Source organism: Mustela nigripes, unplaced genomic scaffold (genome assembly GCF_022355385.1).
Source record: "Mustela nigripes isolate SB6536 unplaced genomic scaffold, MUSNIG.SB6536 HiC_scaffold_148, whole genome shotgun sequence".
Lineage (NCBI taxonomy): Eukaryota > Metazoa > Chordata > Mammalia > Carnivora > Mustelidae > Mustela > Mustela nigripes.
This window is the reverse complement of record NW_026739562.1, coordinates 7229823-7257423: the sequence shown is the minus strand read 5'-3', so window position 1 is coordinate 7257423 and position 27601 is coordinate 7229823. Positions and strand designations below refer to the sequence as shown.

At 49.8% G+C, this 27601-nt stretch overlaps 1 protein-coding gene across 1 annotated transcript in view; it reads left to right on the top strand.

Annotated features, from left to right (window-relative positions):
- Positions 1-2988: 2988 nt before the first annotated feature.
- The window catches only part of LOC132008411 (synaptotagmin-13), a 42500-nt gene continuing 17887 nt past the window's right edge, over positions 2989-27601 (top strand). The window contains exon 1 of the mRNA XM_059386958.1: positions 2989-3353. Coding sequence (XP_059242941.1) covers positions 3171-3353 — 183 coding nt within the window. The 5' untranslated portion in view covers positions 2989-3170. The remainder of the gene's footprint in view (positions 3354-27601) is intronic.

Here is a 27601-nt window from a genome sequence, read left to right as displayed (position 1 = left end):
TAATCCCTGAGGTTCGGGGGTTACTTCTAACTGTTGCGGGACTGCCTCTACCCTGACCTAAAAGACCTCAGCGTTGTCATGAACTCCTTCTGCCCTTTGGTAAGCCACAAGCTCTCTGGGCCTCAGTTTTCCTAGTGGTTAAATGAAAGGATCACACAAGATGCTGTCTGATATGTTTCCAGTGTTAAAAATTTGCTGATTCTGCTTGCTTATTTTCCTCCCTCCTGTCTAGTACTATATGTGGGTATGACAAACGTTTGTAGATAAGAGAACCTCCTATATTTGAAATCCTTTCCCCCAGATAAAAGCATTTTAATACCTTAGAAATTCTGAGTGGATGCTCAGAATATTTAATCATCCAACGAGTGAAATATTGGTCCAAATAACGATGGTGACATTTTATCCGGAGGCTAGGAAACCTTCTGAGATCTACCTCTCAGCCTTCAGAAGCTCCCCCAATTATCTTGTTCAGTTCTTGGCAGTCTGGGGGCCCCAGGAATTCTAACCATTGGCAGGCCTCCTCCTTAGACTGTCCCAAATGCTCCACTCGGCTGACTCGGTCATCCCTCTTTCTCAATAGAGATGGTCCCATTTTTTCAAAGGAATCCACTCACGCCTTTCCTTAGAAAGTTGTCATGAAAGGCTACTGCCTGGATATCAGTAGCCGAGAAGCCGGAGTTGCAATGTTTGATGAGAGGGAGCACAGGAGACACAGAGTTCTGGTAACTGGGTTTCAAATCTCCTGAGGTCTATCCTAGCCCTGCCCTCGGTTCATTCTGTGTGAAAAAGGTGAAAGACAAGCCGTTTGTCTTGGGCTGGGGTCCCTCTTCCTGGTAAAAATGAAGGTCACTGCAGTTGCTGTCATTCCAGTAACCATGGTAACAAGGAACCACATGACAGGTGTATGATCTCCATCAGACAATGTCTAGAATTAAGTGCTCATCGTCTCCCCTGCCCCAGATCCTGCTAGGTGGTGTGAAGGATCTCCCAGGGGATTAGCTCAGGCATGGGAGATCCGGGCTGACAGCATTAATTAAACCGCTCATTTCCCCAGAACATTTTGCATTTGCCAGGCCCGGGAGCCAAGAAAACCTCCAAGGGAAGCTCCTATGAGAGAGAGTGCTAAGTCTACCACCAGGGACCGAGGCACTGCGTTCAGTCCCACAGTTGGCAGCAAATGGAGCTCAGTAGGAAAATGTGGCTGGCATACAGCAGGCACAAAATAAATATTTGTCGAAGAGTCGGTTTAATCAAATGGAGCTCATTTAGCAAATGGGATTCCTTCCAAACCACTGGAATTCTTGCCTCTGATGATCATGTGAGTCATTCACCCTTTCCACGATTCCTGAGTACCTCCTGTATGCACCATGGGAGACAGTATGAAGGCTCCAAAGCTAGCAGCTTGCAGAGTGAATCCCAAGTTCTTTGAGGCTCAGGGCAGGTTGGAAAGTGTGCGGACCACATCACAAAGGGCTTTGGATTTAACTGGAGGCTCCTGCATTTATTATTGGTGACACTTTGAAGGCCTTTATGCATATAAATGACAGGATCAGCTTTGCATTTCAGAAACATCCTTTTTAATGCCCTGTAGGGAGGGAAAGGATTAGAGGGAGACAACTGCTTGACCAGAGGAATGATGTTCTAGAACTTCTGAAGCCAGGTCTTAAGAGAATGGGCAGCTCCTACTTCCTTCCTCGTGGAACCTGGCTGCTGTGCAGCTCCAGCCACGTAGAGGGGATCCCCAGTGCACCGCTGACAGCCAGCTGTGGCGCCTAGAGGCAGCCAGTACCAGCTGCCCGACATGTGGTTTGCCATCGTGTATGTCCCCCAGCCCAGCAGAGTGCAGGCGCTGGAGAGACACCATTTGCAGCAGGAAAAACACCCAGCGGAGCCCAGTCAACGCACAAAAAGCATGGTTCTAAGCCACCAAGTCACATGTGGTTTGTCACGCAGGGGTAGATAAGGTACCAGGAGGGGTCACTTATGCAGCTCAACACAGAAGGTCTGGTGGGAGCCATGCTAGACTCAGGAGCCATTGGCTTCATGGGAATTCCAAAGCCCTGTTGTGAATTAAATTCTCTGCCCTCCATCTCACACGTGCCCTGCACACCTCAAGTATAGCAGACACCGCACGTGCTTGCTGAATTAAACGAAACACTCCACATAACACAACACACTGAAAACCACTATTTTCTGATCTAAAGCAGGGTCCTTATGCCTGGAATTCTAATTTCGCCTTACTCTAAGCATTCTTGTTTAATTTCCCCTTTCTCTGAATCAAGTTTGGACTCCAGGTCGCTGCATATGATCCTCTTTGTTCTTCTAAGGCAAGTTCTTCTCTGAGTGTGACACATGGACTTGGACTCTGCCAACCTGGGTTTGGGTTGAGGATGCCTGGATTTTCCTGGTTGCCTCACATCCCCTACCAGCCGCAGCTTCCTCATCTGTGAATGGAGACCTACAGGCCAAATGGGGTTGGAAAGCATGCTAAAGGAGATCCAGATAGAAACAGAATGGGCGCCGTGATCTTCACCAGGACAAGGGCGCAGTCTCAATCCCAGACAGCAATTCCCTTCTCCTTGTCACCTGCTTCCCCTTCCCCATTGCAGAGCAAAAGCTGGGCAAATTCAGGACAAGGGAACTCTCCAGCCCTTGCGTGTTTGAAAATCTCCTGGAGGACCCAAGCATCTACTTCTCCGGGGCAGAGAAGGTGAGAAAGGAAGGGTTAGTAGTCTGGTAAAGTTACCGCTACCCAGACGGAGCCGCAGGCCTGGGTCGGAGACCTGGTTTGCCTGCTCACACAGTGTGACCTCTGCGAGCTCCTGCCCTTCTTGGGGCCAAGCGTCCTCCTACAGAAAACGTGAAGAATGGTTGCAGATACCCCTAAGGTTTCAGGCATGTGAATGCTCGGCGGCTGTTGGGGTGGAAGGGTCTGGTCACGTGTCGGCGGGAGGGGGTGCGGGTTGACGCCGAGCCGAGTGCGGGAGCACCAGCACCAGCCTGCTCCCGGCCGGCCTCCTCTGACGTCCTCGCAGCCGCCCTCCCTCCCCGCCCCCCGGCGGCGGGAGAGCAGCCGGCGCGCCCGGATCCCAGGAGCTGCCCGGCGGCGGGCCCGGCTGGGAGGACGGTGCGCGGCGGCAGGACCGAGCCCCGCGCGGGGAACGGGCACCATGGTGCTGTCGGTGCCCGTGATCGCGCTGGGCGCCACGCTGGGCACGGCCACCAGCATCCTCGCGCTGTGCGGGGTCACCTGCCTGTGCCGGCACATGCATCCCAAGAAGGGGGTGCTGCAGCGCGACCGGGACCCAGATCCCGAGAAGGCGAGACCCGGCGTGCTCCGGTCCGCCCAACAGGTGAGCGGGGGCGGCGCCTCGCCCCCCCCCCCCCCGGCGCGGTTGGGGTCTCAGCGGCGGCTGCAGCTGCGGGGAGACCGGACGGGGGGAGCGGTCGCCGTTCTTTGCGCCACCAAGCGTGGCGGGGAGGAGGGCGGAGGACGTGCTCCGGGACCCGCGGAGGGGTCCGGAAGGCCTGGGGGTGGGGGAAGGGTCAGGGAGAATAGTTAGGGGAAGGAGGCTTGGTGGGGGCGAGAGAGGAATGGGGTCAGCCAGCGCTAAAGGGGAGGGGGTGGGACCAATTGGGACAGGGGATTGGAGAGGACAAATAGGGGCTGGGAGGAGAGTTGAGCGGCTGGGAGGAAACGCGGGAGGGGGTTGGGGGATTAGAAGCTTGCAGAATTGGGGGAAGAGAAATGGGGACGGGGGAGGGAAGAGAAGTTGGGGGGTCTGGTGTAGGGAAAAAGCACTGCCTTAGCTGAGGAGGGGGAAAGCCACGGAAGAATGGAAAAAAACGAGAAGGGTGGTGGTTGGTTGCTGCTCCCGTGGGAGCTGGAGAGGGGCAGCTGGTCAGGGAGTGCCTGGGGTCTTGGGGGAGGCTGGTGAATCTGGAGGGGCCTGAAGGACCTCCGCCCCCTCCCATCAGCTCTCGGCTCCAGCCAGCCAGAGGGGCTTGCTGTGGTCTGTCTGAAGATGTCCCTGGAGACGAGAGGGCTTTTATCCCTTGCATTGGCTTGTACCCAGAGCCCCTTGGGGCAGGAAGTGGGTGGTGTCCCCATTGTGCAGTGCGGCAGAAGGGGTCTAGGGGAGAGGTTTGGAAGGAGACTGTTTAGGACACATTCCTGGGTGGTGAGTGCATAATGTCCTGTGGAGACCTGGAGGAAGAGTCTTGCAAGGGTGTTTGAGGAAGGCTGGCCCCAGGGCAGGGATGCGACTTAATGACTTCCCGGAGGTTCTCTAGATTCCGTATAGAGCTTATAGGTCTGGGAGAGACACAAAAATGCTGTGATTCCACCTTCCTTTTCCTAATCAATTATTCAAAAGCTCTGAGACTCAGTACTTGGGGCTTCTGTCAGTCACCGGGTGGTGAGAGGGGAAGGAAATGGCTGCTGTCCTTGAGGCACTTATAATCCTAGAAAAGTGACATTGACACTGGCAGGAATAGGAGCCGGTGAGGCATTGGAACACGGGACCCTTGTAGAACCATCTGAAGTGGGATTAGTGGGCTCTTCTCCGGCAGGCAGTTGAGGGGATGGATGAGCCCTTCAGAAGCTGTGGCCCACAGCCTCTCAGACTTCTCTCCCACCCAGTGTTAGGGGAAGGCCATCAAGCCTTTCTCAGAGATGGCTGCTCAGGCAATGTCCCCTCCCCTTCTTAAAGAGAAGTGCTAGGGAAGGAATTGGTATAAATGACCTCAGGGATCTTCCAGCTACCTATTATTGATGACCAGTAGCCCACACATGGGCCAAGAATCTATCAAACACAATCCAGATCACGTCTCTCTTGGGCTTAACCCCCAACCCCCAGCTTCTCAATGAGCTTGGAACAAGTCATAGCAAACCGTGACATGGCCGGCACTCTCTGTCAGCCACCGCTCTAAGTGCTTTATTCTTAATGCACTTAGCAAGTCAATGAAGGACACATATGATGATCCCTACTTAAAGATGAGGAAAGTAAGGCTCAGAGAGGATAAGTGAGTTGCCCAAGGACACACAGCTAGAGAAGTTTGAGAGCTGGATGGATTCTAGCCAGGCTGGTCTACTTATGGGAATCCATGCCATTAGCCACTCCACTCCCCCATGTACTTGACCTGGCGGGTGTCTACCTCTCCGGCCAAGCTCACGCCCCTTCTCCCAGGCATCTGAAATCTCACCCTCCCTGCCTTTATGATCCTTCTCAAAGTACCCCCAGCGCCCATAGCCATTTTCCTCTGGCTTTTCATACTGATGGCTCCTTCTCATTCTTTACACCTCTTTCTCCAGAGGATTTTGTCTCCGTCCACATGTAACAAAGTACCTTTTCCTCTTTTACCTTTTTCCTTATTGTTCTTCCAATTCTTTCGTAGTGCTCCTTATAACCAAATGTGATCATTGCTGTCTACTTACTTGTATGTTATTTATTCCCAGTACCTCCTCAGTGTCTGGAGCCTAGCAGGTGGCTAATAAGAAACTGTTGACCAGTAAACAGTTTCCTGGTCCACCTGTGTCCATTTGAGATTATGAATGGGGTCATTTCTCCCACTGGGATTGTGGCTGAAGTCATTTTTTCCAATGAGAGTGAACGTACCATGCCTTTGTAGTGCTGTGCTAGCTCAGTAGGGCCACAATAAGCCTTTGTTGTTACAGGAGGCCCCTTCCTTCATATTCCCTCATCTGGTTCCCTTGGCGACAAGGATTTGGGCAACCCAGGCTGGATCAGTGGGCATGGGTGTAGCTCAGGGGAGATCTCACAATGTCGGTAGGGCTACCATTGTTCTCAGTCTGATTCAGCCACTGACGCAGATAGAGTGAATAGAGGAAAGAACACAATTGCCATTCCCAAAGAAGTAAAGGAGGTGGTCTTAGGAGTGGCAGGTGACAGCAGGGTGACGGAAGTGACCCATGTTGACAACAAGGGGAGGAGTCGGGGAAGATTTTCTGAAGGTGTCCCTGGAAGGGAGGGCACAGGGAGCAGAATGGGGTTCCAGACTCCTTTACACTGAGAATCACATGTCTGTGGGCTGCAGAGGGACTGCCCATGTGTCTGTCTGTGAGTTACCGGTTGTGAAAAATTCCTTGGATATTCACCTTTGCATGGTTGGTTGAAGTTGAAGCTTGTAGTGATTTTGAGAAGAACATGGAAGTTCCCCTGGGGGTTCTTTACCTGAGGTTCAAGGACCTCCCCCTATGGAGTCTGTAGATAGAATTTAAGAGGTTTATGGTCTTGGATAGGAAAAAAATTACACCTTTGTTTTCACTAACTTCTAGCTGAAACTTCGCATTTCCTATAAGGAGGAATATCAACCACACCCCTTCAAAGTGTTAGTAATGTGGGTGCTTTGGCCCCCCAGGGAAATCACAGGTCGTTTCGAGGCAATGACAGCTGCTGGAGATACGCCTCGGGATCATTTCTGTTCACTGCCGGTTCTAAATCATGGTACTTATTAAATATCCTGCCAGATCCTGTTAGCCAACGAATGGATGAAGGGCGCACATAGAGCCATTTCACAAGCCGATTTTATTAGATGTTCCTCCGTCGTCTGATGTCGTTGATTTGCAAACATTCTGAGGAAGTGTCCAGAGGGCTTCTCTGGAGAGCTAAAGGAATCCCTGAAACAAAAAAAAAAGGGGGGGGGGGTGGGGGGGGGAAGAATCTCTGCCAAGCAGGAGGAGACAGAGGGCAGAGAGCCACAGGACAGTGCACGTGCACGCGTACGTACGTAGGAGAGACTTCCTTTCCCCACTGCTCCAGAATCTACTAGTGAAAGACAGCCAAGCCCCTTGGTTCCGTCCCCCTCAGTTTCCTTTTCACACTGGTCTGACCAGGCATCCATTCACCTTATCCTGGGTCGCTTCAGAAGAAGCCCTGATTGGGGTTTGCCTCGGTGGTGAAGAGTGAGCAGGGAGAACTGCTCTTTCTGACAGCTCAGACCCCCAACCGCTGTCACTTAACAGAAGTTGGGGGTCCTGTTTTCAGAAAGCTCTGGTTTTCATGTCTGATTTTTCTCCCCGCACAGTGCTTACCTTGCTGTATTCTTGAAGTGAATCTTCTTGATTGTGTCTCAAAGGTCCCCAGGGTGACCCTGGGCTCTGTCCTTTTGCAGCTAGCTAATGTGTAGTTCAAGCCTTTAGCCAAGTTGTTTGGACCCTCGGCAGAAGTCCCTGTACTTCTTCTCTCCATGTCCCCTGGGACCTTACTGCCACTTCCCACCAAACTGTACAATCCTACTCTCCTTCCAGTCGGGGGGGGCTTCCATGGAACCTTGTCTTAGTCTGCTTGGGCCATGGGAACAAAATTCACATGGGGCAGCTTATAAGCAACAGACATGAGCTTCTTAAAGTTCTGGAGGCTGGAGAGCGCAAAAGCCAAGCCTCCAGCAGATTCAGCGTCTGGTGAGAGCCCATTCGTACGTAGACTTTGCTCTGTCCTCACCATGGGGAAGAGGTGAGGGAGCTCTCTAGGGCCCTTTCTATAAGGGCATAGATTTCGTTTATAAGGGCTCCGCCCTCAGGACCTGATCACCTCTCAAAGGCCTGCCTCCTCGTAGTATCTCCTCAGGGGCTAAGTTTCAACTGGTGAATTTTGGGGGGCGGGGGGACATGGACGTTCAGACTTCAGCAAACATGAATAAATTAATTCTAGGCTTTTATGAAATAATGAAAACAAGTGCTGAGTTGGTATCCAACGGTATAGGTACAGAGGAATCTTTTCCACCAAGATCAGGGAGTGTGTTTTTCATTTTTCTGGTGTCCCTGACGATACCCGGTGTGACGCTGGGCCCATGATGACCCTTGAATGTATATTGTGAATGAAGGGGTCGTATTGCAACCCACGACTAAGAGGAAAGGCGAAAAGGAGGGCAAAGCGGTAAGGATTTATTTCCCTCAGATTTGAAGTCAAGTCCATGTATGTTTGGTCTTGCGTTGGGGGGCAGGCAAGGGCAGGGCGTGGTTGGACAGCTCCTGCCATGTTCATATTCTGCCTCTTGATGGGGATGCTGGTCACCCAAGCGTTTTGTCCACTTTGTGAAGGAACATTCACCCAGCTCTACATTTAGGATTTGTGCACGTTTCCCTGTAGAGTTAGACTTAAGTGAGGTTGTCGTTGAAATTTTTCATGTTGGGATACAGTGTTCATCGACACTAACTTAGTATCAAATCACTGTTTTTATGCCTGGGAAGACTTCGGGGTTATTATCAAGAGACAAGGCCCTTCTCTTTTGTGATCTGTTACACAGTACCTGATCCCTGGCTCTGTCCGCTTTCCGCTGCTACTTCTGTGGCCGCCTTCATCCTGGGACTGGGGCCTCGAGATTATCAGTGTGGCCCGATCAGCCCTCAACCCACCTTGTTCTCCTCTTCCTTAGACCACTGGAGCCCCGTCCTCTCCGATCACGTGTCTGAATTTATACTTATCCACATGTGGATGCGTCAAGGACCATATGCTGCGTTTCATTAGCTAATAAGTTCATTCATTCGTGAGCTCCCTGCTAGGCACTGGTCTAGAGCAATAAGGAAACGGGCATGCACACTTTCTGCTGAGTGGGGTGACAGATGTTGGAGCCATGGAGCATGTCACGCTGCTGTCATGATGGCAGGGGCAGGGATACAGGAAACCCTTAGGAGGGGCACCCCCCCACCTTCAGCTCCAAGAACTTTCTCCTATTCTGACTCACTGCTCTGCCAGGTTCTCCTCTGCACCTAAGTGGTCACAGGAGGCCCCATGAGCAGCTATCCCTCTCCTGGCAGCTGATGGGCCTCTGGGCTGCTCTAAGGTTTGCCCTCCACGGATTCTTACCCTTTGAAAGGATCTGTTTCTCAGCTCATCTCCGGGTTAGGGTTAGGGACAGACAAAAAATAGAAGCACTTCTAAAATAGTGATAGTATAACTAACGTTGTTTAGGTCCTTTATGTGTGCGAGGCCCTCCTTAATCATATTAATTTTATCCTCACGGTATAGCCCTATGAAACCTGTGGGATTATTGTTTCCCTCCTGCAGATGGGGAAGGTAAAACACAGCACCCTTAAGCAACGTTTGAGTGGCAGAGTCGGAAATCAAATTTAGGAAGTCTCATTCCCGAGCCCACACTTTGACCCGTAGCCTGGACATTAGCCAAGAAAAGCTACTCAGAGTTATACTTGAACCACTGTATTTCCCCAGGTATGGCATCAAAGCCTCAAAAACATGCATTTTTGCAGGTCAGCTTCCAAAGCCTTTCTCAGAGCTTGGGATGGTTTTGTCGCCTCTCATGTCCATCCCACTTTAGACCATGAACGCAGCCCAGGTCTCTCCGGAGAGATTTACACAGTAAACATGTTTGGGCTGGTTGCTTAGCAACGTGGAAGACAGTGTGAATTTTTCATCGAGAAATTAGCATGGATTATTTCAGAGAGATGAGCACACACCCGCCAGAAACACCAGGCCCTTCCAGATATAATGTGGACCCGAAGTCTGTGTCCACAGTCCCCTCCCACTGGAAGGTCCCAGACCTCTCACGTCTCTGTCCGTTCCTGGTTTCTCCTCCGATGGAGCATGTAGATAATCCAGGATAATACAGGCCCCCGACTCTTCTCTTCACGGGATTGATAGTTCACTAGCACCGTGTGTTTACTGTCTAAAGACTGCTGCATCTTTAGACATTTTCTGATTTTCAGACCCTGGCCTCATTTACCGTCAAGTAGCCGGGCCTCAAGGAGGAAATGCCCAGAGGAGAAATCGGAGGGGGGTGAGGCAAAGTCAGAAGGAAGGGGAGAGACCAGTTGGATGGGGAAGCAGCAGACCCAGAAGACAAAGAGGCGGCAGGGTCAAGACTGACTGGTCATCCCAGGGTCGGAGACCGGCAGGAGAAATCAGGACACCCGGAGACCATCCACCCACTACTTGACCTTCCGTCTCCCAGCCACCAGTAACCGTGCATAACTCAGTGTCATTGCCTTCACTCCCTGTGGAACTTATTTCTTGCTAACAAAGATTAGGAAACGCTGCTGTGAGGATAGAGGAGAGCTTCAGGGGGGGTATGTGTTACAACTAAGGGGTTCTATATGTCCATGTCAGAATCAACATACACATGTGTACAAAGGGCCTCTCTAGCCAATATGTTAAGAAATTATGTGTTACAGATTTCTGAAGGCAAACAGATGGAAAGGGTAGATAGATTCCTCTGTCTCACCTCCATCCTTCCCTTCTTCCCTTGATTATGTTTACTGAGCACATACTATGCGCCAGGTTCTGGGCTTGCGGGTTGGGATACTGTATTAACTGCTCCCTCCTCAACAACACACTCACCCATCCTCAGCCCACATGAAATTTATGTTGTAATGGAAACCCCAGAGTTCAAAGGAGAAGAGCACAGATAAATGAAAAGGCTATCGTGGTAAGTGACCTAAAGAGAAAGGTCTGGGACTCTAAGGTGGAGCTGACCCAGTCAGGAAGGTCAGAGAAGGTTTTCCTGGATGGAGCGATGGCCAAGCTGAGAGCTGGATTGAAAGGGAAGTTAACCAGGGCAATGGGAAGGGTTGTGAGAGCTGCAGACAGGAATGAGGCCGTGCAAAGGTCCTGTGACAGAAACCCAGCACTTCGAAGGACCCAGAGAAAGGTCAGTGTGCCTGAAAGCAGAAAGCAAGGCAGGTCCTGGTGTATGATGAGGCTGGGGAGTGGACGGGAGCCGGAAGGGCATTGTAAACCAGGGACAGGTTCGCTCATTCATTTATTCACTCCTGCTTCAAACTTGATGAGTGCCTACGTGATGAGCACTGATAACAAGAAAGATAGAGTTATTTTCGAAACTTTTTAAAATTGAGGTGAAATTCACATAAAATGAACTATTCTAAAGTGTAGGAATCACACTGTCACATGGTTCTAGCACTTTGTTCTCACCTTCATTCAGCTCTAAAATGTCTTCATGTCCCTTGAAGAGAACTCCATACCTACTGAGCAGACATACTTTCTATTCCCCTGTCTCTCGCAGGCCCTGGCGAACTGCCAGTCTGCTTTCTGTCTTTATGGATTCACCTATTCTGGACATTTGGCATATTTGGAATGATAAAATACATGACCTTTTGCTTCTGGCTTTTATCACTCAGCATTATGTTCTCAAGGTTCATCCATGTTGTGGCTTATATCAGAACTTTATTCTTATGGCTGAATAATATCCCATTATGAGTATTTGTCTCATTTTGTTTATGCATTCATCGGTTGATGGACATCTGGGTGGACATTGGCTAGAAAGGCCCTTTGTATGCATGTGTATGTTGATTCTGACATTCACGTAGAACCCCTTAGTTCTTAACATGTATCCCCGTGAAGCTCTTCTCCTCCATCCTCAAAGCAAAGTTTCCTCGTGCTTGTTAGCAACCCTTCGGTTGTGAATAGTGTTGCCGTGGACATCGCCGCACACATATTTGTTTGACAACCTGGTTTTCCTTCTCCCAAGTAGATATCTAGGAGTGGACTTCCCGCATCATGTGGTAATTCTATGCTTAAATTTTGAGGGCATGCCAAACTGTTTTCTATAGCAACTTCACTGTTTACATCACCAGCAATGTCTGAGACTTCCAATTTCTTCACATCCCTGCCAGCATTTGTGAGTTTCTTTTTTTTATTATTATTTTTTTGTTATAGTCATCCTAGTGGGTGTGAAGTGGCATTTCACTGTGGTGTTTTTTAAGCTTTTAATTTTTTACAAATCCAAACACTTGTTTTTGTTTTATTTGGTCTTGTTTTTTGCGAGCGAGTGAGTGAGAGCACGCGTGAGTGGTGGGGGCAGAGAATAAGGGAGAGAGAGAGAATCCCAAGCAGGCTCCAGACTTAGCATAGGACTTGATCCCACCACCCCGAGACCATGACCTGAGCTGAAATCAGGACTCAGATGCCCAACCCACTGGGCCACCCAGGCACCGCCCACCCCCATCCCCACCCCACAAACTCTCATTTTTAAAATACTCATCAGTATCTGGCAAGTTTTTAAAACATTTCCTCTTGGTGACCAAACATTGTCACAGGCAATGAATCCACAAGGCCACACCTATGCAAATATTCCATGGCTCCGGAGTCTTACAGAAGGAGGCCATGCATGGCTTTCCTGGCTCCCCTGTTGGATTATTGGTACCTGCATGCTTACACCTGCTGCTCCACCCTCAAATACACTGCGTGTTATCACTGTCACATTCCCCACCCTTCCCCCTGAACTCTACTCCTTGTGGGACCCACTCTGCTTCACCCATAGACCTGGCGTCCTACAAACCCAGGTCTGAGTGAGGATATGGAGTATCTTTCAATATCATTTGCTTACGTATTGACATTATCAGACCAGTGCGATGCCAGGAGGTCCCTTGTGGGGTCAGTGTGCCACACACACATGGGAACCTTCCCACTGAGGAGGCGTTCCCAGTGTGCTAATTAAGTGAAAGGTGTTTTATAGAAAATTCCTGGGAAATTTCTACATGGTGTTTAAGGGTGTGGTATTTTGGGAAGTTGATTGAGGTTTCTGGGTGGACGTGGAAGGCATTATGACTTTTCTCATTGAAAATAACGGATTATGAGTGAGTGCGCTCTGACATTTGCTGGGTAGCACATTTCCATGAACAGATCAGGGTCAGATAGTTAGTAGCTGCATATGTGAATATGAATAAGTAAAAAGGGAAGGAGCGTCCTATGAGAATTTTGTCAAAGTGAGTTTCGGTCCATCTGGCATAGACCTCAGGGTACTTGGATGTATCTCCTGGGCTCCCCCTGCCCTCCACTCAGTAAGTTCAAGGTGGATTGCTCCTTTGTATAGAAACTGAGCAGGGCTAGAGGGTGGCCAAAAAAGTGAGGAGAAATGTTGAATGGCTTCCTGAGTCAGAGGATGGATGTTTGGATGGATGGATAGATGGATGGATGGATGGATGGATGGATGGATGGATGTTTGTATGGGTGGTTAGATGGTTGGATGGTTGGATGGATGGATGGATAGATGGATGGATGGTTACATGGATGGATGGATGGATGGTTGGATGGATGGATGGTTGGATGGTTGGATGTGTTTGGATGTGTGGTTGGATGGTTGGATGGTTGGATGGATGAGATGGAAAGGATCGTGGGACTACCACCTCTTCTTGCAGATAAAATAAAAATCCCAAGCACAGCAACAAGCACACTGAGGCATCTCTTTGCTCACCTTTGGTGATACAGCAAGGAATCGAGACAAGCCTGGGGGCCGTGATAGCCTCACCCTCTATTTGTTTCCCTCTCTTCCAAGTCTCTGTTCACTTGGCTAACACTGGAGAAAATTCAAAAACCTTCAGCTGCAAAACCAATGGGATAATGCCCATGGAGACCACGTTTACCTTGGAAAAGTGTCATCCACCACATAGTTTTGGATTTGTTGCTGAGAAAGGCATGATAAGGGGGTGGGGCTTATTGAGGCAGGATCGTGGAGATTTGGCTTTTCAAAGAGAAGAATCCCACTTTGGAGAGGACAGAGTTGGAAGATGAAGGTAAGGTTGCAGGACAGCCATGTGGCAGGGCAGGTAGGCAGGAAGGAGACGTCATGGAAACAGCTATAAGTGTAGAGGGATTTCTGCTCTCTCTCAGCTCATTCTGTGTGTCAGACCCCCCTCCTCCCTTCCCACAGTCCACCCGCAAGCATCCTGAGATGCATTTCCTTTTTGAGCTCAGTCCCTTCCCTTAGAAGAAAGGGCAAGTCCATCAGAGAGAGATGGCGAAGGCCGTGCAGCACATCAAGACACAAAACTCCATAGTAAACCAGCAACGTGATCTGGAGGGCTTTGGGGCACTGTCCCTGCCAGCGTGCCTTCTGGGGAGCACATTTCTTATCTTGCCAGTGAGCAGGTCTTTTAAGCAGCAGCATGACTATTGCCTTTTGCTTGACAGCCTCATTGCAAACCACACAGAAACAAAGAACAGAAAGCAGTGGACATGGGATTTGGTAACCTGCTTGGAACCATGATATGGCAGACCTGCATCTGATTTTGGATATCCACCAGGATTAGAGGGCTTAATAACAACCTAGTTTTTTGAGATCACTCAAAAGAGGAAGTTGCCTGTTAGAATGAAAATGGTTGTTTTATGTTCAAGTTGCTGAGATCAACTAGGAAGCAGATTAGGTTTAGACCCCCGAACTTGAATTTGAAGGGAGCCCCCACCATTTTCCGGCTAAATTACCTTGACCATTGTGAATTGTACTTTTGTCATCAATAAGCAGGGATAAGGATCATGCTCTCTAATGGACTCAGCACCTGGCATTCCTCAGAATATATTTTAAGTATCTTGAAATCATGTTCTTATAGACCTTTTATAAAAGTAAGGACTTGGATGTGTCTTCACCATGCAGGAAAGAGAGAGTCCATGAAAGCCTTCCAGATGTAAGAAATGAAAAGTCTTCTATGAGGATGACAAGGAGAGCATAAACATTCTACTTCTACGATAATCGTTCATTTAAAAAATTATCATTATTAAGTATATCATTAAAAATTATCATTAAAAAATGATTACCTAGTATATATGAGGTGCTGAGCACTGGGGACACTGCAGGAACCAGACAGACAGTGTCTTTGACCTGCTATAGCTCAGATTCTAAGGGTAGAGATGCTTCTCACACAGTTGTACAAATGAATATAACTCTATAGTGTTAGATTTGGTAAAGGAGGTAGGAGTCTTCCCAAGAAGTGAGAGCTGATTACTGCTCTGATCTTCAACATTTTTGGAGACACTTTTCAGTAAAAAAAAAAAAAAAATTGAGCATGCATTTTGTACATATATATTTAATTCTTCATAAAGTATGTATATTTATATGTTATACATATTTTACTCTACTAATGTATCATATACATAATAAAATGTGCACAAAATGGATCTTTTAAGGAAATGAGATAAAATAAATTATAAAATGAAATTCTGTTATTCTTTTCCTATACCTTAAATGAACTATCTTGCATACCCCCATGACATACAGTTAGTGGTATTTACTAGGTAAAGGTGTTGGGGATGACATTTGCATCTTCTAGGCATGTGCAAAGGCCCTGTGGAAAGAAGAAATATCACTCAGGAGGGATGGGATAAAGGTTAAAGTGGGTAGAGTACAAAGAACACAGGAGGGAATGAGGTGAAGGAGCCAGTCAGCGGGGCAGGGGCACCCAGGACCCTCTGGGTCACCAGAATTGCTTAGATATTTATCCCAAGAGCAACGGAAGCTCCTGAAAGACCTTCAGTGAGATGTGACATGGCTATATTTAGGCTGTGAAACCATCCTTGTGGATGGGGAAGAGTGGAAAGAGAGACCAAGGGAAGGCCCAGGGAAAGATGGTGACGGTTTGGGAGGATAAGATGGCAGCAGTGGGTTGGCTGGATGTTTTGGAAATAGATCGACTGGGTTTGCCAGTGGGCTGCCTGTGGGCTTCAGGAAGAGGGAGGAGTTAGGTATGACACCGAGATTTTTACTTACCCGAATGGGCCGTGGCAGTAGTTAGCAAAACGGGGAACACTCAGCAAGAATGAGGTCATGGGTTTGAAGTCACTTCTATGCAGGGAGAGCGCGAGGAGTCTCTGTGCTATCAGGACCAAGATGTTAATCATGCCAGTGGTCTGCAGGCCTGGGGCTCCGAGTGTGGCTGTGATGTATACTGGGGAGCTGGCGATGTGTGCTGAGGAGTCATCAGTAGGAGGCAGCAATCTTAGGCGTGAGCATGACTGAGACCACGTAGCAAGAAGGCAGAACGAGAGAGGAAAGGAGCCTGGAAAGTCCTGATCCACACCAACATTTCATGAGAAGGAGGAGTGGCCAGAGAGGAAGGAAAACTTAGAGAATCTACTGTCAGAGAAATAGTAATAACAGGAGAAAAAGCTTTTTGAAGCGGAAGGAAATCCTCTTAAATGCGAACCTGCCACTGAAAAGTCAAGGAAGAGAAGACTGAAAAAAATCCATAGGAATCAGAAGGTAAAGGTCATGGCGACCTTGGAGACAACAGTGAAGTTCTGGTGGGCAGATAAGGGCCCTATGGGAATGGCTTGTCACACAGATGGAGAGTGAGGAAGCCAGGAGGGCACCCAGTACTGGTGATTGTTTTTTTTTTTTTTTTTTTTTAAAGATTTTATTTATTTATTTGACAGAGAGAGATCACAAGTAGGCAGAGAGGCAGGCAGAGAGAGAGGAGGAAGCAGGCTCCCTGCTGAGCAGAGAGCCCGATGCGGGACTCGATCCCAGGATCCTGAGATCATGACCGGAGCCGAAGGCAGTGGCTTAACCCACTGAGCCACCCAGGCGCCCCCTGGTGATTGTTTTGAGATTTGTGGCTGCCGAGGGGCAGAGAGGGAGAGGACTGGGGCTGAGCAGGGGACAAGAGGCCCCTGGAGTGCTGGGCACATTTAAAAGCTAGTGGGGGAGGAGCCAGCTGAAAGAGAAAGGTAAATGTTCAAGAGAGAGGAAGAGAGAGCCGGCAAATACCTGAGGTGGCACTCCCACAAGTGCTATGGGGACGGGTGCCAGGCTCGGACAGAAGGGCTGGTCCCCAAGGCGGAGAGCAAGGGATGCACCTCCCGCAGTGTCACAGGACGGGGGCGGCCACAGCGTCCCTCCAGCCGAGGGAGAGCGGGAGGAGGTCTATGAATAGGATACAAAGGGACCTCCGTTCTCTTGGCTTCCTTTTCGTCTGTGGAGGAAGCCTGAGGGGATAGATTCCAGAATGTGGGGTCGGGGAAGGAGTTAGGGAAATGGTAGGATTGTGGGGCAGGGCTGGGAGCCAGTGTGAGGCTGCTGGTTGTGAATTTGTCCAGGGACACCCCCCCCCCCCCAGTGACCCTCCCACAGGGCAGGACCATTGGGTGCAGGCATCGCCGTGTAGCAGGTTCATCCAAAGCTGGGCTTCGGCCACGCGGCATTAGGGAAGGGCAGGAAGGCAAGGGGGTCTTTAGACACTAAAGAGGTATGGTTGCAATGCTGGCTCGAGGAATCAAATGGGGAAGGTTGCCAAGGGAAGAAAGGGGAAAGAAAGAAGAAGCTGGTCTGAAGTCCCGTTAGGGGTAGGAGAAGAGCTGTGGGGGGCTCCGGCAGCGGCTGCAAGTGGGGCCTGCGGCCGCGGGCGCCCTGAGGACAGTATGCCCACCAGGGTCAAAGGTAACAGAAGCATCCTTCCGTCCCCTCACAGGGCGGGGAAGGAGTGGGGTGCAGGCCCCCCATGGTACGGTGAATATTTGACAGACTTGAATTCTTAAGAAGACCAGAGGAGTCAGCGGCTAGTTAGGTCAGCAGATGCCTGCCCTGGGGCGTTTCAGGAACTCTTCATTTTATGGCAATGTGAGACTCCAAGGAAGGAGTGCGCCGAATCTGTAACTCCTGAGGGCCACAGGAAGGATCGGGAAGGCTGCATGCTGTGGGGAGCCCTACCTGTGGCTTAGCCTCTGGACGGCAGGGTTGAGGCCACTGGTGTGTTTGCAGTTTCTTGGGCCACAGCCTGAGATCCAGGCACCTGCCCCAAGTGCACGAGGTGTCCCTGGCAGAGTCATACCAGGGCCCTTGGCCTCCTCAGGAGCAGAAGGGTGACTCTGCCTGCCGCCACCACTATGAACTCCTATGACTCCTCCAGACAGCCTTTGGGGGGCCGCACCAAATGCAACAGTCCATGAAACGGTTATTAAACTAATGAATAGTAGTATTATTATTAAGATGTCATCAAAATGGCTCTAGTAACCTGATGGGAAGTGACACACGAGAAGAGTGGAGGACACGAAGCCCTCGAGCTTTGGGTTCTGGTTTCAGTCTGCCCCTTGCTTCCTGTGTGATGGTTGGCTGGTGACTTGACCTCTCTGTGCCTCAGTGTAGCCATTTATGAACTGTGTCATTGTCACCAAGTCCAGAAATTAAAGGCTGGGCTGGACATTGTCCCTTTGCTTTGAGACCTCCTTCTGTATCTTCCTCCCCTCCCTGCCACTCCCGCCTAAGCCCACCGCCTTTCCCTAATGTCCCCACCCGCGTGCCCTGGTCCCGGAAGGCCCAGTCTAGGGCTGTGAACAGCGCCCAACTACCCCTGGCTCCAGAAGTCTCCATTCCATGTTTTCCTTAACCTTCCCCACCCTTGTAAACACCTGCTTTCTGAAACTCTTCTCAGTGGCCCCTTTTGAACATGCCTTGTGTTCCTGCCCAAACCCTTAGGGATAGGGTTTTCATGCAGTGTTCGCTATTATTACCAACCCTGATAATTAATAACAACCAAGGGAGAGTCTGCACATCAGAGAGACAGGAGACAGGCTGGCAAGGGCCAGAGTCAACAATGATCAAGCCCTGTCTGCATAAGTCTCCCTTGTTTAGAAACTGTTCTCATTAGCCTCTAGCCTGGTTTCTGTTTGGTCCAGCCTCTGGCTTGGCTTCCATGGGGTCTAGCCTCTAGCCTCTGCGCATCTTAGAGCTCATGCGGGGAGGAAATTTCAGCTGCTTTTCTCATTTCAAGAAGCCTGACATGAGCCGAGGAAAACTCTTTGACATTCATAGTAACTTGGAGCCAGACCCTCTAGTTTTACTGACCTTCCATAATCAAATCCTATGTTTGTGATAGTCAGTAGCCTGTTGGGATGTCGGCCGTGTGACGCAGAAGGGAAATCCACTGGGTGTGCAGCCCATTTAAAGTCAGCAGCTGCCTGATCCTCCGTGGCTCTGGGTCGCCCAGATGGCCACCAGGAGGTCAATGTCAGAAGATCTTTGGTGGCTGTGCCTTGCAATCTCTTACAAAATCTCTTAAAATCTCATACAAAAGTCACGCAGAAGAAATGATCTGTTGCGCAATCATCTCTGTGGCTGTAGACCTTTAGTGACCCTCAGAAAGGATGCTTTTTCAGGAAAGGAGCCCTGCCAGGTAGAGATGGGTGTACCTTTCCCTTAATGCAGCTCTCTCAGACTCCTCCTTCTGCCTACACGCCGCTCCACCCATGAGCACTGTCAAATCTTCCTTGGGAACGTGTCTCACATGTAGCTTTCCTCTCTCATCGGGACAGGTATAGTCCAACCCAGCCCCTCGCTTCCTGTCACCGGGCTCTGGGCTGGCCTTCTCGCCTCCAGTCCCTCCGGCACGCACCTGCTAGTCTGATTTTACTGCACACGCAGCTCCTATCATTCTCCCACCCACTAACTGTCTGTGTCTCTCCACTCTTCTAGAAACTAGAATTCCAAATCTGTTGCTGGGTATTCAAGACCCTTCACGGCCTGGCCTCACCATTCCTTTGCAAATCCATTTCTCTAATCCCAATCTTTCTCTTCAGCTGGTTTGCCAGACTCCCAGGGCCCCGGCTATGCACCCTCTCTGCTCGCATTCTTCCTCTCTCTCCATCTGAGCGACCCCTGCCTTTCGTCCATAGTTTTCCTTGAACATTGTGCTGAAGCTCCTCTTGCAGGAAGCCTTCTCTGTTAACTAACGATGAGGACCTCCTCTATAGTCTTTTGCACAGTCTAGACATACGGTCCTTTGAGAATCATGGGGATTCAATCAGACTCTTATCTTTTTATATGTCTGTATCAGGGAAAGCAGACAGCATCTAGCTTTCATCTTGTATACCAATTCTTATTCCTTTCTAGTGGCTTCCTCGAGCCCTGAGCGCAAAAGGCCCTGTCTGAGCAGGGAAGTTAAAGAAGTCTTTAGCTGATTGGTTCTGTCTGCCCCGGACACAGGAGAGTTCTCGCATAAGGGCTTGTCTTTCCCGTATATGAGATATCTTGTCTCCACCAGGGCGTAGTAAACTTCCTGAGAGCAGGGACTTATTCATGTATCTGGCGTTGGTTTTAAGGGTGGGTGAGTCCAGAGTTAGTGGGCAACAGCGTGTATGGATTTCTGTGTTATTGGCGAGAAACTGGAGGGTTCGGGCTTCAAACCAAAATGTAAGAAGGATCTGGTGAAACAGCCAGTGTCCTGTTCTGAAGCGACGCTTTATAGCTTGGCTGTTTTTTAAACCATCGGGTTGGAAAATGAGGTGCTTTCCAAGTGTCTGGCCAGAAGTGGATGGATGTCTTCTCTTAGTTGTTCTCTGCACGTGTGTTCTGCACAGTGTCAGGTGTGATGGATGACATACACGCGCAAGGCTTTTACAGATTTTACCTCCTTTCTCTCTCGCTCAGAAAAGCTTATCAGAATGCAAATGTGTGAAGGAGGTATTATGAGAATAACCTTGAATGTGCTCTGATTTTGTAAGTGGGGGAAAAAAATATCAAATTTCAGGACCTTCGCTCCCATTAGTAATGTATCAGCTTAAGGACAAGGTTAAACACTGTTTCCTTTGTCAATAGTTTCATCAATTGTCAAGCATCATAGAATCAAAAAAATCCTATAGCTGACCTGAAAGAAGATCCTGAATTCAAAGTCAAGGCAACTAGGCTATAATGAGATTTCTCAGTCTCCCATGCCAAAATGATGTTCGAACATTAGAGACGAGGCACCCAGAGATAAGAAACTGAAAAAAACCAGTATCTTAAGCATTCAAACAGACAGTTGACCAATGGTAAACATCTGTGTTCTTATGCTACGGAAATTTTTGATGATTCAGGACTGAGATTTTCCTTCTATCCATGGACGTGGTTTCACAGAAAGATTCTGAAGGCCCTGGGGAAACCAATACAGTGGGTGTAGGGGGCAAGCGCTGACGGTTAAAGGCTGGCCGGGACTGTGCTGGCCGAGACTGTGCTGGCCGAGACTGTGCTCGGAGTCCATCCCATTGGCCCCACTAGCCACAGCCCTGCTATGGCAGCTGGACATGGAGGATAAGGATGGGCTGGATGGGGTGTCAAGACTGAGTTTGAGGCCCAGGCTACTGGCCTGAGGGGTTTCCTCTGACCTTTCAAACATCCTGGCTTTGAGACAACACTTATGACAGATGCTGATGAGCTTACAACATAGTCTTGCCATTGTCCTGGCTCCTGTTGCAAACGAGACACATTTTGGGCACAAAGAACGTCAAGCCTGTATTTAAGACTGAGAGCGGAAACAAAGCGGCTGCCCAAAGATCCAGACACTTCATTAAAAAAATCCCAGATGACAGGGTGGGGAGGCAGGAGTGGGGTTATCAGTCTAATGATGCGGCCCGTGCCAGCCAATTAGCAGCAACCCACGGGAGTCTCCGTTTCCACCTGTTTATGGGTGGTATCCAGAGACAGCCCCCCCCAGGGAGCCATGTTGTGGTGTGTTGTGGTCAGCAGCCTGGCTTTGGGGCTTTCGGGGGACTTGGCTTCCAAGTCCAGAGCAGTCATACATTAATTGTAGGATCTTGGACATGATTCAAACTCTCTGAGCCCCATTTTATCTTTGGTTCCTTGGTTTGACCCAGGAAGGGAAGGTCACGATCAAGCTATAAAGCCTGTAGGCTCCATGGCCACGTGCTGGGTTCGAATACCAGTTCTGCATCCAGATAACTGTGGGACTTCAGACGGTCATCCTCTGTGCCTCAGTGTCCTCCTCTGCAAAGTGGGGTTAATAAATAACACCTCCTTCAGGAGGCTGTGAGGTTTAAATGGAACCCTCCAAGTAAACCACTTATACCTGTATCCAACACGTGATTAATGCTAGAGAGGGATTTTGCCCACCAATTTTAGCTTAATACTTTAAAGCCTTTTCCTGACCCTCACATTCTAAGTGGACACCACTTCTCCTTCCCCACCCCCAACCCCACCCCCATTCCCATCTGACCGCGAGATTGCCTTTTTTGCATCCAGTGACTTCTTGCTTTCTACTTCCCTGGCAATGCTCCGTCTATAAGGGAAGTGACTGGACAGTGTTGTTCCTGCAGCTGATCAGCCTCTAGAGATTTCATAGATGTTGAACAAATGATTGGATGAATGGCGACCAGCAGAGAGAGGGTTGACACTGGGCTGGCTGCCGTTTTCACTTGGGTGTCATTCTTGCTCAGTGGAGAGGCACAATAACCCAACTCTCAACAAGGCTGATTCACCGACAAACCCCCTTGTCTGTTGCAGCTCCCCGTCTGTTGCATTAGGTACCAGCCAGGGGTCAGGGAGTGTCCTGGGTGAACTACAAACTAGCCTTTTTAGATTTTAAAATAACAAAGAAGGGGAAAGAAAGTAGCAGGTGAGTCCCAAGGGAGTGGGAGTTGAAAAGGGATTGGGGACACACAGACTTGCAATAAACAGAGGAGGAGGTGTTGGGAGGGATATTGAAAGATGGAGCGGTGGCTGAGTTGCCATGGAAACCCTGTGTGGTGCCTGGACCTGAAGACAAGCTGCTCCTTCGAAGTGAATTTCAACCTTGCAGCTGGAAGTGTGCTCCTCCCCCCCAGAATACACCCTTCCTTGGGGCCTGACCCTGTGGATTTGCCCATAAGCCTCTAAGACGTAGAAATCTGGTACCAGCAATCCCCTGGGGTGGGAGATCTACCGGACAAGTAATCAGGGAGCTGAGGGGACTTGCTGAGAGACAGGGAGGTTGTGCCCAGGAACGGCTCACCGCACAAGAGGGCATTTCTACACCTATGCCACCTTGATTCTGGGACCTTTACGAAATCAGAGTGTTCCCATGTGGGCCACAGGGACCACGCCCCATTACAGTCATGTTGGGGAGCTTCACAGACATGTAAGTTCCCAGGCACTACCTATCCCCTCTGAATCAAACCCCTGGGCCTGGGGGTTTCAGAAAAATCGGGATTTCTCACTTCTGCAGGTGGGAATTGTGCACATCCAAGTGCGGGAAGCAGTGCTTCCAGCCCTGTTCCTCTGCCTAAAGGGGCAGAGTTGGGATGGTCCGGCCACCCAGTGGCCCGGGCATCGATCTCCGTGGAAGGAAAACACCAGTGAGCTTTGGCAAAATATGACTGGAGATGAGAGGAGATGAAGAAAGTGGCCGGAAGCAGAGCTGAGTGGTGCAGTGTCAGGCTCTGGAGTGAGTCGGCCTGGGTTTGCATGGAGGCCCGACCACTTACTATCTGGTGGTACATCCTATCTGGAGAATGGGATTGCTCCTAGGAGTTCTTCCTGATTGGGTCATTGTGGAGATGTGGTGAGCTCCTATCCAAACAGTGCAGGACACAGGGCAGAGCCACAAGATGAAAGAGGCTGAGACTCTTGAGTTTGGGGAAGAGCCAGTAGACCCTTTAAGACCGTAAGAAATCAACTTTCGTTGTGCTCGGCCATTTAGATGTGGGGGCTCTTTGTTACACAGCAGTAGGGCTCGCCTGACCAATACAAGGAAATTAACAATCAGCCTATTGACTATGAAGCTTCAACGGTTGTGGGTGTGTGCCAGGAGGTTCTCTAGAGGGAATGAGCAGGGGGGATCAAGGCTTTGGGCTGGTCAAGAGCCGCTATGGCTGCACCCCAAATTCTTTCTGGTGGTGTTATCTATATGGCTGGAAGGACTTCCCACTCCCAGACACAGCCTCCAGGAGTGCGTCCTTCCCTAGCGGCAAAATGAAGAGTTCTGTGAACTCTTAGCTCGACCTAATGGACTTACTGCCCGTTATCCAGACATTAGGGAGAGAATCCTACTTCTCCTTTAGGGGAGAGAGTGCGTGTGTGGGGGAGTGTGAGCACGTGTGAGAGTGTGCACGTGTGTGAGTGTGCTGGAGGCAGAACCAGTGTCCTGGGAAATTTCTCAAGTCACAAAATACACAAGAGCAAATTTTCCCTCTTGGTGATGATTTAAAACATTTCTGTCCTAAAATGGCCCTGTGGTGCCAAATACAAAGGCTCACATGAATTTTAATGATAGCACTGGAGATTTCAAGAAAGTTTCCCAATTGCTCCAGAAGACTTCCCCATCTCTAGAGTATGTGTTACCTTTCTCTCCCTCTGGAGCTGTTTTGGAGGGAAAGTTTGAGAAATGCTGATCCAGAGACCAGAGGGTCCTGAATCTAAGTCCACAGACAGTTCTGAGTGGGCTGCATGCAGGAATCACTTGGGACAATTGCTGAACTCTCAGATTCTTTTGTTCATAGAATTTATTCATTTATCTGACTGAAAGAGAGTATAAGCAGGGGGAGTGGCAGGCAGAGGGAGAGGGAGAAGCAGACTCCCTGCAGAGCAGGGAGCCCAATGTGGGGCTCCATCCCAGGACCTTGGGATCATGACCTGAGCTGAAGGCAGATGCTTAACTGACTGAGCCACCCAGGCACGCCCTGAACATTCAGATTCTTATGCCCATCTCAGAAAGCCTAATGCAGCAGGTTGGGTCAAGGTATGTGCCTGTGTGTGTTCACCTCTATCTAAATTATTAGTGGGGTACAGTTCACATGCAGTGAAAACATACATATTATAAGTGTATGGCTTCATCTATTTTGACAAATATTTATCCTGTAGGCTATCACCATACCTCTGACATGCCCCTTACCACTGGTTTCTCCCAGAAGCACCCACTCTTCTGATTTCTATCACCATGGATTAGTTTTACCTGTTTTAAAACTTCATGTAAATCAGTGTTTCTCAATCAGCACTACTGACATTTTGGGTTGGCTAACTCTTCCTTGTAGAGACCTGTCCTGGGCATGGGAATATGGCTGGCGGCATTCCTGGCTTCCATCCAGGAACAGCCTCCACCTGCCCGTTATAACAAGCAAAAATGTCTCCAGACATTGCCAAGTGTCTCCTGAGTTAAACACTAGGGATAGAAATTGAATGATGTGGTATGTATTCTTACGTATGGTGCCTTCTTTCCTTCAGCACATTTTGGTGATTTTTCTCTGTTGTTGAGCGTACACAGAATTCATTTCTTTTTATTTTTGAAGAGTATTCCATCATGAAAACAGGCCACAATTTACTTATCCATTTTCGTGTTGATGGACACGTGGGCTGATGTCAGTGTGGGGCCAGGACGAGTAAATTTACTGCCAGTATTCATGGCTAAGTCTTTGTGTAAACATATATTTTTATCGCCCTTGAATGAATACGCAGGAGAACATTTCTTGGGCCACAGAGCAGATAGGAGTTTACTGTGTCTGAAACTCCCAGTCGTCCAAAGAGGTTTCCTGTTCTCCCTTCTGAGCAATGTGTGAATGTTCCCATTGTCTCCCATCCTTGTCCATCCTTGGTGTTATTACTCTGTTTCATTTTAGCCATTCTAGTGGGTGTGTGGTAGTTGCTCTATTTTTTATGCCTTCTTGGAAAATTCTTCCCAAACCGATGTATTAGTTATCTAGTGCCGCCTAACAAATCATCCAGCAAATTAGTGGCTTAAAATAAGTCGCAGTGCCTGAGGGTCAGAAATCTGATCCTGACATAGTCGGGTCGTCCAGAGCTGCGGTCATCTCCAGGTCTGACTGGGTCAGGATCTACTTGTTGGCAGGATTCCATTCCTCATGGGCTCTTCTGCCCCTGTTGCCAGCCAGGGCTCCCCAGGCTCCCCGGGCAGCTCTCAACATCACAGCCTGCTTGTCAGAGGGAGCAGACCAGATGAAATCTAATTCTCTTGCAAGCTCATCTCCCTTGTGGTATCTCATCCCATACTCTCTTCACCAGAAGCAAGTCAAGAGGTCCAGCCCACACTTGGAGGTGAGGGGCCCGGGAGGCCCCTGTCAGGCCACCTGCCTGTTGGACCACAGCTTGGTCTACACAGGAGCGTCTCACACCATCTGGGGGGAGAAGAACCTGTTTTGTTTCATTTTAACATCTACTCTTCTCATCACAAAAGAGTTCATGGTCAGACCCCAGTGCATGAGCCCTACTTCACAATGCACTAGTCTAGACCTCAAGGTCAACCAGGTATTTCTAACATTTGTTGAGGGGTTGTAATGCTTATCTCTGTGCTGAAAGCTTTAGCCCAGTTAACTTAGTTAATCCTCCATCCAACCCCAGGAAATTGGTGTGGTGGTGTCAGCAACCCCATTTTACAAATGAAGAAACTGGGGACACAGAGAGGTTCATGAATCAGACCCAGGATCATATAGCAAGTAATTGGCAGAATGTGGGCTCCAGTTGCACTGTCTTGTTCCAAAGCTTGAGCACCTGACCCCCAGGCTCCATTTCCAACTCTGGGTTCCATGTCAGTGTGCATCATTACCAGCATCAGGGACCAGAGGGACGGAAGCTGGCAGGTTCCTTCTTCTAGCACCACTGGAGGGGGGGGGCGCTTTGCTCTGCTTGGCTGCAGACACTAGCCACAGTGGCCTGTGTTTGACATGCTCCAAATGCCCTGTGTCCGACTCTGTCCCCTCTGTCCTCTCCTTTTTTAAATTCAAGTGAAAGGGAAGAAGCCATCTGTCCCCTTTCCCACCCGGAGTCTGCTTCGCCCACCCGTACCTTCCTGGGTGCTGCGATGCTCGAAGACAGACGCCCTAGCTCAAAAGCCCAATGTAATAAACAGCCGTGAGGTGAAAAAAATTAATCATGTCGCGAAAGGGGTTGCCTAACGTCTCTGGTAAGGTTAAGCGTTTGTTTACAGATCATTAGCTGCATAATTAATTTCTATTTTTCCCATGCAGGCCCCATAAGGGAAGGACAGCATCTGTCTTGTTCACTTCTGTTCCTGACACTTAGCATAGGACCTGGCCTGTAGCAGGGCTCAATAAATATTTGTTCATTAAATGAAGGCTAACCCCTCCCTCCCCCCACCATCTGTCTTAGCCTGGATGAGGGAGAGCTGAGCCTGCCTGGAGGCCTCCGTCCAGGTCTTCAGCAGGAAGTATGAAGGGACACAGGAGGGAGGGGGAGGGGGCCACACACAGGGGGCGTCACGGAGCCAGGCCACCCCCTGGCATCGGGGCGATTGTCGGAGGTGGCATCTTCCAAGAGGTGACTGGAGATACTTTTGGGAGAGGTACTGGGAGATACTGGAGATGACTGGAGGTGACTGGAGATACTTTTGGGAGGGGTAGGCAGGTGGAGAGGGGAAGAACTCAGGTCTGGCTTCCAGCTCCCTACCGTCAAGCCCCCCTGCCCAACCTGGCCCCCTAATCCATGGAGTGTTAAGTCTTGGCAAATCAGGGTTGTCCTTGGGTGGGTCCAGAGTGCCCCTGGGTGTCTCACGCGCCTCAGCTGCCACTGAGAGGCCCACGACAGGTGGCAAGAGGGGAGTGGGATGGACATGAGCGTGGACATGAGCTCAGAGTCCACGCCAGGCAGGAGCAAGGGGCCCGCCCGAGGCCCCGGAGACAGGCGAGGCCAGGACAATATGCAGAGACCCATCAGAGGGGCCTCCTGGCTCCGTACCGGTCATGCCAGCACAGGTGGGCGTTTCCCTCATTGTTGAACGTCTGTGTCCCCGGAAACACTCCGTGATTCAGTTGGTGCCCATATTTCCACCCTGAGTTTAAGGGACAGTGGGGGGAGGATCCGCACTTCCAAATCCTGTCCCTCATGCCTTGCAGGATTAGGCTCTAACATGCGCCCTTCTCTGGGGGTCTGCTCCCTCCATGGAGCCTCCCTCCTCCCGGCCATTCTAGCTTGCCCCCCACTCACCCCCCTCCCTCACTCCCAAACCTCTTTTCTGCTTCTCGGGCACTGAAGTTCCAGCTGTTCAAAGAGGAAACATAGATGTCCTTGAAAGATGAGGCGGAACCAGGCTTTTGAAAGGCAGTAAATAAGGTTGGACGAGAGGACAGGAGAGGCAATCAGCCGCTGCTTTTCCTACTTGCAGAGAGTCCGGTAGCAGCCATCA